Source organism: Loxodonta africana, chromosome 21, assembly GCF_030014295.1.
Source record: "Loxodonta africana isolate mLoxAfr1 chromosome 21, mLoxAfr1.hap2, whole genome shotgun sequence".
Classification (NCBI taxonomy): Eukaryota; Metazoa; Chordata; class Mammalia; order Proboscidea; family Elephantidae; genus Loxodonta; species Loxodonta africana.
In genome coordinates, this window is record NC_087362.1 from 58939951 (window position 1) to 58955810 (window position 15860).

Below are 15860 nucleotides of genomic sequence, written 5' to 3' on the forward strand. Positions count from 1 at the left end.
ACTCCTACCCAGTTTGCTTTTCAAGGGATTGTTATTGTCAGGTGCCATTGAGTCAATCCCAACTCATATCGACCCCACGTGACAGAGTAGAACTGCTCCATAGGGCTTCCCAGGCTGTAATCTTTTTTTTTTTTTTTTTTAACAATCCTTAACATTTTATGGTACCTTTTTTTCTTTTTAACCTTTTTCGAATCGTGGGGACTTGCGTTTTTAATAGTAAAATGCAGTATATAGTACTATGTAACCTGCTTTTTCACTTTTTTGTAAACATTTTTTTTTAATTTTTATTGTGCTTTAAGTGAAAGTTTACAAATCAAGTCGGACTCTCATACAAAAATTTATAAACACCTTGCTATATGCTCCTAATTGCTCTCCCCGTAATGACAGCACACTCCTTCCCTCCACTCTCTTTCCGTGTCCATTCGGCCAGCTTCTGACCCCCTCTACCCTCTCATCTCCCCTTCAGACAGGAGACGCCCACATAGTCTCATGTGTGTACTTGATCCACGAAGCTCATTCTTTACCAGTATCATTTACTGTCCCATAGTCCAGTCCCATCCCTGTCTGAAGAGTTGGCTTTGGGAATGGCTCCTGTCTTGGGCTAACAGAAGGTCTGGGGACCATGACCTCCAGGGTCCTTCTAGTCTCAGACCATTAAGTCTGGTCTTTTTATGAGAATTTGGGGTCTGCATCCCACTGCTCTCCTGCTCCCTTAGGGGTTCTTTGTTGTGTTCCCTGTCAGGGCATTGGTTGTAGTAGGCTGTAATCTTTAGGGGAGCAGATCACCAGGTCTTTCTCACATGGAGCTGCTGGGTGGGTTCAAAGGGTCAACCTTTCAGTTAGCAGCCGAGAGCTTAACTGTTGTGCCACCAGGGCTCCTTTTTCAAGGGGTTACTAGGAGGAATAGATGAGAAATCCTAGAAAGGCCTTTGAAAGTGTGAAGAGCGGAATAAGGTATAAATGTCTGTGCTCACATTCATGAGCAATGGGGACAGGAGCCGGCCACATGCCAGGCCCTGTGCTAGATGGGGGATTCTCGGCCTCTCTGTGCACAGGCCCAGCTGGCCAGGCGACACCACCCTCACTTTCTGGGGCATTGTTACTGCTCCTCAAGGCCACCTCAGAAGTCAGAACAGAGACTCCTGAGCCCCGCTAAACTGTGAAGCAGTGCTGCAGAGGGTGGGGGTAAAGTCTTTTCTTTCACCTTGTTGAACAGAAGCACAATAAAATCCAAAATAAATGCTGTAATTTTTATTTGTTGAATGCAATTTAAAACTATAACATAAAAAAATATCTTTTCATCCATTACCAGAAATCCAGGTAGCAACCGGACAGGATTGGTCCTTTGCCCTGGTGAGGGCTTGATGAAAAAATAAATTCTGTGCCTCCCAGCCCTCCCTCCAGGTTCCTCTCAGAATGGCTGCAGGCTGCAGCAGGCAGGGGCGGCAGCCGGAGAACCTCACCAGGGAAGGCTCCTCTCTGCCTCTTTGGGGAAGCTGATGGGGAAGCAGGAGGTAACAGAGCGTTGGAGGTCTGGCTGTCAGCCACTAGCCAGGCCAGATGAAACATCTGCTCCAGCCTCAGATACCTGACGGGGTCTAGTGGGAGGAAGGGATGGAGAGAACTCACGTGCAACCACAAATCAGCGCCCTGTACCTTGGCCCTGAACTGGCCTCTGCTGGAGCAGGAGGGGGTGAGAGTAAAAATACATAAATAAAGGTGACACCCTTAAGCAGGGAGGGTGACAGCCCCACTGTAGCACCCTATGTCCCAACTTGGCTTGAGCAGGGATGAACCAGGGCATGCTGATTAAAAAACCCTGGTTAGAGGCCAATGGCATCAAAATGCAAACAGCTGAAGGGGGACTGTGGGGCAGGAGGGAGGGGCTATTGGTTAGAGAGACTGTACAGCGGGGATTCTGGCTGAGAGTGTGGGTGGGCTCACCTGGTGACCCCAATTTTTGTGGAACCACAGAACAGGAACCGGGAAGCCCAGGCTGCCCTCTACCGGTAATTTCTGGGAATGACCACAATACAGGCACACAGGGCAGACCAGGAGTGGCTGGCTACACCTCCTGCCAGGGGGAAGGTATGTGGGGCCCTTCTGGTGGGTTCTGGTGGGAGGTTGGGAGCATCCCCACTGATGCCAACAGGCTCCTCCCTTTCTGCCTGGCCTGCAGAGGGGCCTGCGCAAGGAGGTCTTCTGAGTTCACTTCAAAGGCAAGGAGAAGAATTTGTTCCCGGACTTGCAGCGAATCTGCTCAGCGTACACACGCAGCAGCAGCTCAGAGTCTTCAAACTCATCCACAATTTCCTTAAACCAGGAACGAGGAAAGGACAGTCGTCACGTTCAGTGAATTGGGGACTCAGAGGACACTGCAAACAAAACCAGTCTACGGGAATCCTTCAAAGGCCAGGCAAGGCTGAGGGGAGGCTTCAGGCTCCACACTTCGTTACCTTGTCTAATAGGCTCTGGAATCTAATGAGGTCAGTGCTACCACCCTAGCTTTACAGACCAGATGCTCAGAGCCCTGGGTTACAGAAACCACTGAAACCAGGCTTGGGACCTGGCCCCTCCAGGGAGCCCAAAGTCAGGCTCCTCTGTATGCCACACTGCTGCTGCCTCCAGCATGGTCAGGCTGAGCACAAAGGTGGCCACTTGATGACAGATGGTCCGTGGGCTGTGTCCAGCCTGCACGTCTCACTTTACTTCAAAATGTTTTTTAAAAATTCAAATTAGTTGCCAACATTTGAAAACAGGGAGATTACACATAAAAACCTGGCCTTCTGGCTTCTCGTGAAAACACCAGGTCTGCATTCCTGCAGGGCCCGTTTCCCCAGTCCACAGTGCTCCCACCATCTCCCCCGCAGGGTGGCGTGTCAGCCACCACTCTCCATTGCACTCGCACGGCTGCTTCTCCTCTAAAGCCACTGACAGAAAAAGTGGACTATTTCATCTCATCATCAAAGTGTGACATAGGCTGCGAGGGCTGCCACATTTCACTCATTTCCAATCCCCATGGACACCCAAGCCTTCGACCTCTGGATGAGAGGCCAGGACCCCAGGCAGGCGTGAAGCATCCTCTCAGATCAGTGTTCTAGGCCAGTGCTTCTCTCCTGGGGGGCTTGTTAAAATGTGATTCTGACTCGTTAGGTCTAGGGTGGGGCCAGAGTCTGTATTGCTAATAAACCCCCAGATCATGGTGGCACTTCAGGTCTGGGGACCACACTTGGAGCAGCAAGGTAAGGTGTAAAGGTCTCGTATGATGTCATTCTATGGCTGCTAATCAAAAGGTCAGCAGTTTGAATCTACCATCCGCTCCTTGGAAACCCTATGGGACAGTTCTGCTCTGTCCTATAGGGTTGCTATAGGGTCACTAGGAGTCGGAATTACTCAACAGCAATGGGATAGGTAATATCATTAGTTTCCCAGGAATTCTGGTTTGGACTCATAATCCTCAAGGCCAATTGGCTGCCCGCCCCCTCCTCCCCAGCATGCATCCCAACGCTGCTAGAGCCCAGCACCCTGTGCTCCCACATTGAGACTTTACCTGCAGGTTGTGCAGACACTGTCCTTCCAGTTGGGGACGTGCATCACCCACACACCAGGCCAGGCTGACATGGAATGATGGGTTCTGGAGAGGAGGAACACCAGAGAGACAGGCAGTCACCCAGATACCCCCAGAGAGGCCCTGGGGGACATAGACAGGTCTGTGACAGACCTGTCATGGTGTCCCTACTGGATCCCAGCCTGCTCAATGGGTAAGTAAACTCCCATCCCCCAAGCACTCCCGAGCACCCCCCAATGGACAGACCAAATAGCCCCGGTTGGTCCTTTCTTCAGAGGCATTCCTTTAATATCATAGAGAAAGCCATTACATTTGGGGGCATGGAAGAAAACCCAGGCTCCAACTCTATTTCCTGATCTCAAACATTCTAACAGATGCCATACTTCTTAAGACTAAATGAATAAAAATGAAAATGTCTAAAATTAGGAAGAAATGATAATTACCTCTATTCAAATCTATACTTATACATGTCAGTACGGCTTTTTAAAAACGTATCACATAAAACCAACGCCCCTTTAAAACCATGATACTCAGCTTGGGGTCCAAATGCTCCTGAAGGGCGGTGGACAAGGCGCAGGAAGGCACCTGAAACTACAACTCTTCCTGGAATGTCGATTTTATTAAAAAATATTGGGGAAAACTACTATTTTAAAACATATAAAAACAAACATGATTACGGAGTAGAATACACAAATCCTGTACATATTTAAGATCTAACACAAGATTCCTAAGAAATGGTAGACTTTGGGAGGGCTACATCAGACCACACCTCCGATCCCTTAACTCCCCAGGGATGTGTGTCCTTTCAAGGTAGGCACCTGGAATACTTCTTGAGGGGAAAATTCTAGAGGGCTCTTCAGTTTGCCTCTAACAAAGGCTTCAGGATGGTTTTACTCCAGTTACAGATGGGCCAATGGGGAGGAGAATGCCCCGTCCATTACCTGGTAGAAAGTGGTGAGGGCGAATTCCTCCATGACTCTGTCCACCTCTGAAACCAGGCTCAGGAACTGGGCATGCCCTGAGGTGACCTCGAGCCCAACAAAAGTCCTGGGGGGAGACAGAAGTGGAGATATCATGGACATGAGACGCAGTCTCCGAGAACACGAACCATCAAACTGGGGCAGAGGACGTGTCAGACAGGAAACATAGAGGTCTGGCCATGAGTTCTGATCCTAGCTCCCTGGTAAATGCACTGTCCAATCTGTGAGTTGACTCTTTTTTTGGTAAGGGTTCCAATTTCCGCACACCCTCACCAACATCTATTGTTCTGTTTTTTTTTTTTTTAATTTTGTTGTTGTTTTTGAGAATATATACTGCAAAACATACACCAATTCAATGGTTTCTAGTGTACTATCTAGTGACACTGATTACATTCTTTGAATTGTGTTACTACTCTCAATCCTCCTTTTCTGAGTTGTTCCTCCCCCATTAACATAAATCCACTGCCCTCTAAGGTTCCGAGCTTATATTTCAAGTTGCTGTAGTGTTGTGTGTTGTCAATTTGATCCCAAATAGATAGTTCTTAAAAGAGTTTAATGCTCAAGGCAGACTTTCTTTTACTAGTTAAGCTAAACTATTACCTTGGTTTTAAGAAGACTTTAGGGGTTATTTTTGGTTTAAGGCTTAAAGATTATTTCAGGGCAACGGTTTCAGGGGTTCATCCAATTTTCATGGCTCCAGGAAGCCTGGAGTCCATGAGAATTTGAAATTCTGTTTTGCATCCTCGCCCTCCCTTTGATCAGGATTCTTCTACAGAGACTAAAATTCTGAGCTGACTTATTCCTCCACCACCATCTTCAAGCCTCCTTCCTTACCTGTAACCACATCTCCCCTCCCTTCCCCGTCAAGGTCTAACAACCTCCTAGGAGGGCTTTCATCTGCCAACCCAGAAGCTTCTGCACCCATGTGCTCCATCATCACTCCTGTTGCAACCAAACCCTGCTCTGGACCTTTCACAAGGACATTCCTCTCTGGTATCAGTTAGCTGTTCCATAAGCACACAGAGATGCTGTATATCTCATCTTTAACAACCTTCTCTTGAACTCCTATCTTCAGCCATCCCATTTCCAGTAAAATGTCTGAAAAAAATTTGTCTACCTTCACGGTCTCTACTTCTTCACCTCTTATCTCCAACCCACTTTGCCAAAACTGCTCTCGTCAAGGTCGCCAATGGCTTCCATGTTACCAAATTCAACTACCCTTATCTTAACTGCTCAGCATCTGACACAGCTGACCACTCCTTCCTCGAAACCCTTTCTTGCTTGGCTTCCAAGACATCACACACTAGACATTCCTAGTTTGAACTTACCTCTGGTATCCTTGTTCCATCTCCTTTGCTGCCCTCTCTTCTTTCCAACCTCTAAATGGGGAGGGACGCTGAGCAGAGTTCAATCCCCAGCCCTCGTATCTTCTCCATCTGTACTTTCCTGCAAGCTGATCTTACCCAGTCCCGCTTTATATATTTATATTGTGCTTTAAGTGAAAGTTTACAAGTCAGTCTCTCATACGAAAATTTATATACACCTTGCTATGTACTCCTAGTTGCTCTCCCCCTAATAAGACAGCACACTCCTTCTCTCCACCCTGTATTCCCTGTGTCCATTCAGCCAGCTTTTGTCCCCCTCTGCCTTCTCATCTCCCTTCCAGACAGGAGCTGCCCACATAGTCTTATGTGTCTACTTGAGCCAAGAACTCACTCCTCACCAGTATCATTCTCTATCTTTTAGTCCAGGCAATCCCTGTCTGACGAGTTGGCTTTGGGAATGGTTCCAGTGTGGGGCTAACAGAAGGTCTGGGGACCATGACCTCTGGGGTCCTTCTAGTCTCAGTCAGACCATTAAGTCTGGTCTTTTCAAGAGAATTTGAGGTTTTTTTTTTTATCCCACTGCTCTCCTGCTCCATCAGGGATTCTCTGTTGTGTTCCTTGTCAGGGCAGTCATTGGTTGTAGCCGGGCACCATCTAGTTCTTCTGGTCTCAGGCTGACGTAGTCTCTGATTTATGTGGCCCTTTCTGTCTCTTGGGCTCATGATTACCTTGTGTCTCTAGTGTTCTTAATTCTCGTTTGCTCCAGGTGGGTTGACACCAATTGATGCATCTTGGATGGCCTCTTGCTAGTGTTTAAGACCCAGAGGCCACTCACCAAAGTGGGATGCAGAATGTTTTCTTAACAGATTTTACTATGCCAGTTGACCTAGATGTCCCCTGAAACCATGGTCCCCAGACCCCTACCCCTGCTACTCTGGCATTCGAAGCATTTGATTTATTCAGGAAACTTCTTTGCTTTTAGTTTAGTCCTGTTGTGCTGACCTCTCCTGTATTGTGTTGTCTTTCCCTTCACCTAAAACAGTTCTTGTCTACTATCTAACCCAGTCCCCACTTTAAATACCACATAGATGATGACTCCCAAAATTCTATCTCCAACTGGCACCTCTCTGTATATCTAACTGCATATGTGACATTTCCACCTGGGAGTGTGACATTTACTACCTGGGGGCTAACAGGGAGTAAAACCTAACATGTACAAAGCAGAACTTTGGCTTTTTATTCCACCAGTGTTTCTGATCACAGAAGATGGGACACTGCTCATCCAGTTGTTTACACCAAAAACCCAGAAATTTACCATCTAAATCCAACCCACTGTTAATTCCAGTTGATTCTACCTGACTGGATCTCCAATGTGTCTACTTCTCAGCTCCTTCACTGTCATCACCCTAGTCCAGACCGCCACTGGGCCCTCCCCTGGACAACTACAAACGCTTCCTCACTGGTCTGTGTTTACACTTGCTCTCTTACATCTTTTCTCCAGACTCATTAGCCACAGATACAGACACAATCTAGCCAGATCAACATTTACAAACTTAGATCATGTCTAATTTAGGTTCAAATCCCTCCAATGGCTTCCATTACATTGAGAGTCCAAACTCCTTACCTTGGTCTTGAAGGTGCTGCATGAACTAACCCTGCCTACCTGCCTCCTGCTACTTTCCCCAGGTTCCACTCCACTGCTTTCCTCAAACATGCCAACCTCTAGCCTCCCTTGAAGTCACTTCCTTTGCTGTGTCCTCTGCGCAGAAGGCTCCTGCAGCAGCTCTTCCCAAGCCTGGCTCCTTCTCATTCTAAGGTTGCCATCAAATGCCACCTTCCTGGTGCCCTTCTTGGCCATCTACTTCTATTCCATCATGCTTATAATGATCTTGCTTGCTTGTTTATTATCTGTCTCCCCTGCAGAGTTTAGGATCCCTAAGAGCAGGGACTGTGCTTACCCTGTCCACTGCTGAATCTCTGGCATATAACAAGGGCCTGGTACAAAGTCGGTGCTTCATAAATGTATGCAGAATAGAATGAGTGAATGAATGAGCCTTCCTTTCAGAGTGCTGAGAGGAATAGGGGGAGGGGCTCAGTGAGTGGATCAGAGAGAGAGGCTGACTTTGAAGGCTTGATAATAATTCCTTCTTATGTTCATCTAATACTTTAATTTTTTTACTTTTCAAAACTCACTCAGCTCATCTGAGCCTCACAATCACTCAGTGATAAGTGTCTCAAGGGGAGGCACCTGACAGCATGGAAATGGGTCATGGAAGGGAAGAGAGGAGCCAAATGTCACAACTGGGACAGAGCTGGGGCAGGAACCCAGGTTCTCTTTCAGTCCTGGAGGTTTTTTCACTGTACCAAGACAGTTTTCTCAACTTCCGCCTACCCCAGAAACCTCCCTCAGTTATTTGTCTTAATGAAAAAAAGCGTTCAGATTCAGGAACAGCTGCCTTTGTAGTCATGTTGCTGTAGCGTGCCATCGACTCGATTCTGACTCATAGCAACTTTATAGGAAAGGGGAGAACTGCCTGATAGCGTTTCCAATGCTGTAATCTTTATGGGGAGCCCTGGTATCACAGTGGTTAAGCACCTAGCTGTTAACCAAAAGGTCAACAGCTTGTATCCACCAGCTGCTCCTTGGAAATCCTAAATGGTGGTTCTACTCAGTTCTACAGGGTTGTTGTGAGTTGAAATTGACGCGACCGCAGCGGGTTTGGTAATCTTTATGGAGGAGATCTGGTGGTGCAGTGGTAAGCACTCAGCTGCTAACCAAAAGGTGGATGGTTTGAACCCAGCAGCTGCTCCACAGGAGAAAGGTGTGGCAGTTTGCTTCCATAAAGGACAGTTCTACTCTGTCCTATACAGGGTCGCTATTAATCAGAATTGACTCAACGGCAATGAGTTTGGTTTTTCTGTTTTCATTTCTACAGGAGTAGATTGCCTGGTCTTTTCTACCACTGAGCTGCTTGTAGGCTCAAATCACTGACCTTCCGGTTAGCAGGGAACACTTAAGCATTTTGCCACCAGGGCTCCTTTTTGTAGTCACAGAGGTAGTAAAAAGACAAACAAAAAGCGTGACAGGCAAGGTCAAGAGTAAAGCACCCCCTCAATCTTTGTACTAAAGAATTTTCTGCTGGAAGTGGTGGGGGGTGGGGCGGGGGGAGATTAGGGGGACACCCACCTGGTTTTCTCTTGATTGGTATAAATCTTTACCCGGTTGGCAGTAAAGAAGAATCTGAAATTTAGAAGAAGGAAAAAGGCCACATTCCAGAAAGATTAATAATTAAAAAAAAAAAGTTCATGTTAATAAATAGTACTTTGAAAATACAGTCAGTTATCATTTCACATTTAGTTGCCCCCTATCATGTAGGTGGTAAACTGAGGCAAAGAAACAGAACCCTAAAATATTACAGTTGGACAACACCCTAAAATTACCCAGTCCAAACAAAACACAGCACCACCCAGACGCTGGTATGAAGTCTACTTTGTTAACAGCAGTTCATTCTACTAAACAATCTGAGACTATCTCAACTTGATTGATGGGAACTAAGAAAATCTTATTCATCAATTAGGTGATAATAGATCATTTAAAGGCTAATCTTTTCCTTGCAGGTTAAAAAAAAGCCAACTGCAATCTAATCTAAACAAGAACCTTTCCCATCGGTCAGGGACGGAGCTAAGGGCTTTGTGCACATCAGTTCATGGAATCCTTATACGACTCTGTGAAGAGGGCATTCTAAACTATGTCCACTTTACAGACGTGGAAACTGAAGCTTGGTGAGGTTGAATACCTTGGCCAAGATGACCCAGCTAGTCAGGGACAGAGCCAGGATCTGAACTTCAGTCAGCCGGATTCCAAAGCCCCTGCCCTCACCTTTGATGCTTTAGTGAGGGGAGCGGAGGGGGGTCTCTGTTGGTGTTGGAGATGCTGGTGGCCTCCTCTGTCATGGTGGGGAAAACCTGTTTGAGAATGAAGCCGGCCCAGTGGGAGGCAGAGCTGAGAGATGGTTAGAGTCAGATGTCATTTGACATCTTCTGGTCACCTGAATCCACCCATGCAAGAAGCCAGCGGTGCCTCTGAAAGCTTTGGTGACATAAAGTCCCCTTTGGTTTAAACCACCCACTTCGAGTTGGGTTCTAGGCACTTTCGATCAGGAATCCTGACTAATATGCATATATCTCAGTAAATTTGACAGTGACAACCAAATGAAGGGAGGCGGGGCTAGACTGGATCTGGAGATCAGTTTTAATCTTTATTCTCTGGCTGACTGACTGAAGGAGTGAGCCCTTCCCTCCTCTGGCCCTCAGAAGGGGTTTAACTAAATCTGCATTTTTCCAAACAGGCAGAGCAGTTCTATGGAATCTGGGGAACTAAGGTCTCCTAGGTGCAAAGGTGGGGCTTTGGCTAAAAGAGTTCTGCTTTTACAAGTCTTACCCATCGGGTCTTTGTGTACTGCCTCCTTCGAAGAAAACAGTTCTGCAGATCAAACCAGAGTGAGAAAGCTACCACCTGGATGACTTCTTAGGCTCCTTCTAGTGACAAGATTCAGAGAACACAGAGGGCTCTAGAGGAGGTGTTCTCGGGGCTCCCTCTCTACTGCTCGGTCAACCAATAAACATCTATAAGAAGCCTACAGTGAGCAAAGTACCTGGAAAAAAGCTGTGGGGCTGTTCATAAGGAAGCCACAGTCCCGGACCTGGAGGAACCTGGGCTCCAGAAGGGAAGTTGAGCAGGGAATGACCGTATGCAGGAATGAATGAAATGGGCAGTAGGGGTGCAAACATCTGGAGCACGGACTACTGCAAGGCAGGATAATCCCTGGGAGTAACAGCTTCTTGGGGAGGCGACCATTGTGTACAGCCTCCATGAAGGAGCAGGTTTGAGCTGGTCAAGTCTAGGAGAAAAGCTATATCTAGTAGGAAGAAGGGCAATACGAGGTAGTTAGGGGGGTAAAAAAAAAGCCCTAGGCTGGCAGATAAAACCAGAAGTGGGTCCAGTTGTGACTCTGCCTTAATAAACTCCCCTTTGCCAGGTGCCACGCTGAGGGCACACATGACCTCATTTCACTGCCACAAGCCCCATCTGAGGCAGCCACCACCATGACCATGACCTGTGTGCAGTAAGGAATGGAGGCTTCGAGAGTTGATGTGGCCTGTCTAAGGCTGCACAGGACAATGTGTGGGGCAGGCAGTCCAGGGAACGTCCAGTGGCCTGACCTGTAGGTTTCGCCTGCTTGCTGAGGTAATATGCCCTGTACCTACATCCCACAGGGTTCCAGGAGACAAGGAGCCTTGGAGGGGAGGGAGGTGAGAAGCAGGGGAAGCACTCACCTCTGGAAGGAGGCCATGCGGTCTTTCAGAGCCTGCACAAAGGGAAGGATCCAGTGGTGGCGCAGAACCACACTCTGGGACAGGCTGAGGTGGAACTCCTCCATCCTCACCAGTCGGGGGACGCAGGTCTGGGCGTGGGGCAGCAACATGTCAAGCAGGTCCAGAAAGTCCTCCCCAGCTTCATCTGGAAAAGAGTGGAGGGGCTGGGCTGTCCTCTCAGTCAAGGAGGCAGGGCTGAATGAAGAAGCCCAAAAAGCAGAGAGAGGTCCTTTTTACTTGGGGTTTTGGGAGAAAATTTCTATGACAGCAGCCTAATAATACTTTAATATAAAGTTCTGGTTATAGAAGTAACAACTGCTCGTTGTCAAGAATTCAAGTAAAAAAGCAGTATGTAAAGGAGAAAGCAGGGGCTCCTGAAATCCTATCACCTAGAGCAGAACAAGCTATTTTGATCATATAGGCCATAAGTAAAACAAGTTCGAATACATATCTCCAATAAACGTGTATTTATTTATAAATTACAAACACGTGCTACTCTGTAAAATTATGTTACAAAATGTGTACTTTCAAAAACATTTAAGATGTGATAAAAATAAGTATAGTCACACACCACTTCATGTCCAAAATACATTCTGTGAAATAGATGTTATGTGACTTGGACATTGTGCAAACACTATACTATGTACTTAACAAAGTTACGTGGATACCTTTTGTTTCACTTCCAAACTGACACTTCTCCTTTGCCTCTTGCTCCTCCTGTCACTAGTACCGGTTTTGCTGTGTTTGGGAGCCATGATGTACTTCATAGTAATATTTTGCAAAGAAAATTAAACACAGAGGTAACACTGCAACACTCAAGAGACTCAGTAAATTTGACAGTGACAACCAAATGAAGGGGAGCGGGGCTACACTAGATCTGGAGATCAGTTTTAGTCTTTACTCTCTGGCTGATGGACTGAAGGAGTGAACCCTTCCCTCCTTTGGCCCTCAGAAGATTGGATCCCGCTGCCCACAAGTGGAAGGATACACTGTTAAATGATAAACTTATTTTTAAGTATGGAAAGTTCATGTTAAAATAATGATAGAAGGTACAGCACAGTACATACATAAACCAGTAACACAGGTGTTTATCGTGACTATCAAGACACGTGTTATAGATTATATATGTACCATACCATTATACACCTGGCAGCGCAATCCCTGTGTATATGAGACATGAGATACACGTGTTGCATGCAGGAAGCTGTTGTGTTTGCTACATCTGATTATGTCTGCTACGTCCTGTTGGGATTTCTGAACTCTATTATGACCTTATGGGACCATGGACGTATACGCAGTTGGATGTTGCCTGAGAAGACATTATGCAGCATATGTCTGTACAAGAAAAAGTTCTAACTACTCTTCTTCCTATAACTTAATGGATCACCACGACCCACCCAGGGCATACACACCCCACTTTCAAGATCACTACCCTAAAGACTGACAAAAACGTGGGTGCGTCTTTGCCCAGCTCCTTCTCAGCACATTTGCTAACGTATGTATTTTATTTGTTTAAAAAAATGAGAGCACAGCATTCAAACTGCTGCGCAACTAGGTTTCTTCATGTAACACTACATGTTGGGCATTCTTCCACATCAGAACAAAGAGTTCAAAATCATTTTTTTACAGCTCCACGTTGTTGTTGTTAGGTGCCATCAAGTCGATTTTGACTCACAGTGGCCCCAGGTGACAGAGTAGAACTGCCTCATGGGATATTCTAGGCCATAACCTTTATGGGAAAGGAGCGCTGGTGACGAAGTGGTTAAGCACTTGGCTGTGAATGGGGAGGTCAGTGGTTCAAACCCATTAGCCACTCTGTAGGAGAAAGATGTGGCGGTCTGCTTCTTTAAAGATTGCAACCTTGGAAACCCCATGGGGCAATTCTACTCTGTCCTATGGGGTCGTTATGAGTGGGAATTGACTTGACAGCAACGTATAATCTTCACGGGGGCAGACCACCAGGTGGATTCAAACCACCAACCTTTTGGTTGACAGCAGAGCACTTAACTGTTGCAACACCAGGGCTCCTACAGCTCCATAGTAACCCACTAAGATCCACCACAATTTTTTCATCAGGTATTGATAGACATTTAGAATGCTCACAGGGTATGTAAACATGAGTGGCCCAGTTGCCCCGCTCATGGGGGAAGGTGCGCACCCGCCCCCCATGTTTTGCACTGTCATCCTCAGGCCCCTCCTCAGTGCTTGGAAACATGTTCAGCACACTGTCGGGCACCGGCAGCCTCTGGCTGGCAAGGGGGGTCTGGCCACTGTAATTGAAAAAGAGAACATAAGTACAGTTTATCCCCCTAGCATTCTCTACCTTGTTCATACAATCCAAGTCGTAACCCCTTATACGTGCTGACTCTGAGCATCTATTTCCAACCGGGTACTTGAAGTAGAAGGAGTCCTGGTGGTGCAGTGGTTAAGAGCTTGGATGCTAACTGAAATGGCAGTGGTTCGAATCCACCAGGCACTCTGTGGGAGAAAGATGTGGAAGTTTGCTTTTGTAAAGATTTACAACTTTGGGAACTCTATGGGACGCTCTACTCTGTCCTATAGGGTCACTATGAGTCGCAGTTGACTCAGCGGCAACAAGTCTGGTTTTGGGTTTTACATGAAATAGCTTCTGGTTGTTGTTGTTAGGAGCTGTTGAGTCTATTTCTACTCATAGCCAGCCCGTGTGACAGTGAACTGCTCCACAGGGTTTTCTAGGTTGTAATCTTTATGACAGTAGATGCCCACGTCTTTCTCGAGTGGAGCTGCTGGATGTTTCGAACTGCCAAGCTTTTAGTCCGCTGAGTGCATAATCGTTGCACCACCAGGGCTCCTGAAGTAGCTTCTAGATAACCACAAAGCTTTTCCTCAGGCGTTCATTGGGTTCTCCCAGTAACTCTGGGGCAGACCTCAGCAGGGTGCACAAACAGCCCCAACAGGACACAACTGGGCAGGTGGAAGGTGTGGTTCAGAGGTCATGTTCCCTAGCTGGACAGGCCTGGGCTGAGTACCACTTCCTAGCTTTTTGGTCTTAGGCAAATCACGTCCCCCTTCTGGACCTCAGTTTCCTAATTGGTAAAGTGTACTTCTACCTGATGGAGTTATTGTGAGATCAAATGAGATGCTGCTTATAAACCGCCCAGCAAGCATAAGGTCTGGCGCTCAAGACCCGAAGTGCCACGGAGTAAGAGCCTCTGATGGTTTTGTTCACTGCTGAGTTCCCCAGTCCCCTGCATGGCGCTGCATGGATGCTCAATGAATATTTTTTGGAAGAATGAATAACTAGCTCTCCATAAGCTTTAGCTACTATTATTGCAATTGTGTTCAAATGAGGAAACAGACCTAGGACGGTGAAGGGGCGCAAGCTAGGAGATGGGTTGAGTCAGCAGCAGAGGCTGGACACCCACGTTTTCTGCCTGCTAACCCTGGCCTGGCCTGGCCAGGTGGGGGTATTTTGGGGCCTTATCAAGGGATGCCCTCTAGACCCTTCTTCCTCCCTGCGCCTCCTTTCCCGGCGAGCCCCCCGTCGCTTGCCCCCCTCCCCCCGTCCAGGTCTCGAGCTAATCCGCACCTTCCCCAGGGAGACTTCCTCGGACTTACCGACGGCCGCTGCTAGCCCTCGGTTTGGCCCGGGCCCCGGCCCCGGCCCCGGCCTCAGCCTCAGCCTCATCCTCATCCTCGGACCCGCTGCTGCTGTAGCCCACGAGGGGACCAGCATTCATGGGGCCTCCGAGAAGCCAGGGCCTGACCGCCAGCAGCCCCTCGCCCCGAGTTCCGCTGCGCCGGAAGTGCCCGGGCTGAGGCGTGGCCTGGGCTAGCACCTCCTCGGGGAGGGGCCGTGAGGGGCGGGGCCGGGAGGGGCGGGCCGGCTGAGGGGGCGGGACCCCGCAAGACTAGTGAAAAGCTGCGCTCTGAGACCACGCTGCCTACAAGCCGGCTGCGCCCTGAGTTGCTACCCGGAGCCTCCAGCCCTCGTGTACCCATTTCACAGATCTCTCTGAGCCCTGACCTCTCTGTCCACTGCCCCGTCTGCAGCTACCCGGGACCAGACCGCTCAGCCACGGACGGTCCCTGGATTAGCGCACTAGACCCGGCAGCGATCCCTGTCCTCGGGGCTCGGCCAAGGTCAGAGGTCCCGGAGCCTCCTCCTCAAAGTGGGCCCAAGTCCGAGCCCCAGGGTCCCCACTCCCAGGGGTTAAGCTGAGCGGTCAGAGGCGGGCCAGTTTCAGAAGATCAGAAGGCTAGGAGGCCCCTTCTCTGAAGTGTAGGAGTCGGGCCAGGGGCCAGACCACCGGAGCCCACTCCCCTAAGACCGAGCGGTGGGGTGGGAAACGGAGCGCCTCCCTTGGTCGCTGACGCTCGCCTACCCGGCCGGCTCGCAGACAGCCCCGCGCGCCCTGCATGCCCGCCCGGCCCGGTCCGGCCTCGGGGTCCCCGGCAGGGGGCGGCCTCGCTCCGCGCCGCCTGCTCCTCCCGCCGCCGCCGCCGCCGCCGCCCGGGCTACCGCTCCTCCCCCGACCCCGCCTCCCAGGCCCCCGCGTCGCCCGCCGGTCCGCCTGTCTCCGCAAGGCCGTCCATCCGTCCGCCCGCCCTCCCGGCGCTCCTCCACCCCAG

The 15860-nt window shown here is 48.8% G+C and overlaps 1 protein-coding gene across 10 annotated transcripts; it reads right to left on the reverse strand.

The window, feature by feature from the left end:
* Window positions 1-1177: 1177 nt before the first annotated feature.
* USB1 (U6 snRNA biogenesis phosphodiesterase 1) lies at window positions 1178-15031 on the reverse strand. Of its 10 annotated transcripts, none has more exons than XM_064273968.1 (9): window positions 14847-15031; window positions 13353-13519; window positions 11211-11394; window positions 10315-10356; window positions 9754-9876; window positions 9061-9114; window positions 4510-4615; window positions 3551-3634; window positions 1178-2313 (listed from the first exon to the last, which is right to left on the reverse strand). In XM_064273968.1, the coding sequence occupies exons 1-9, from the start codon at window positions 14966-14968 to the stop codon at window positions 2209-2211; spliced, it is 987 nt and encodes a 328-aa protein (XP_064130038.1). In that variant the 5' UTR covers window positions 14969-15031; the 3' UTR covers window positions 1178-2208. The 10 variants fall into 10 exon arrangements, 6 of the variants coding, with proteins under 6 accessions (XP_064130038.1, XP_064130039.1, XP_064130040.1 ...); XM_064273970.1 differs by having other exon boundaries at window positions 1181-2313; window positions 13353-13727; window positions 14847-14953; XM_064273969.1 differs by lacking the exon at window positions 10315-10356 and having other exon boundaries at window positions 1179-2313.
* Between the last annotated feature and the right edge of the window lie 829 nt (window positions 15032-15860).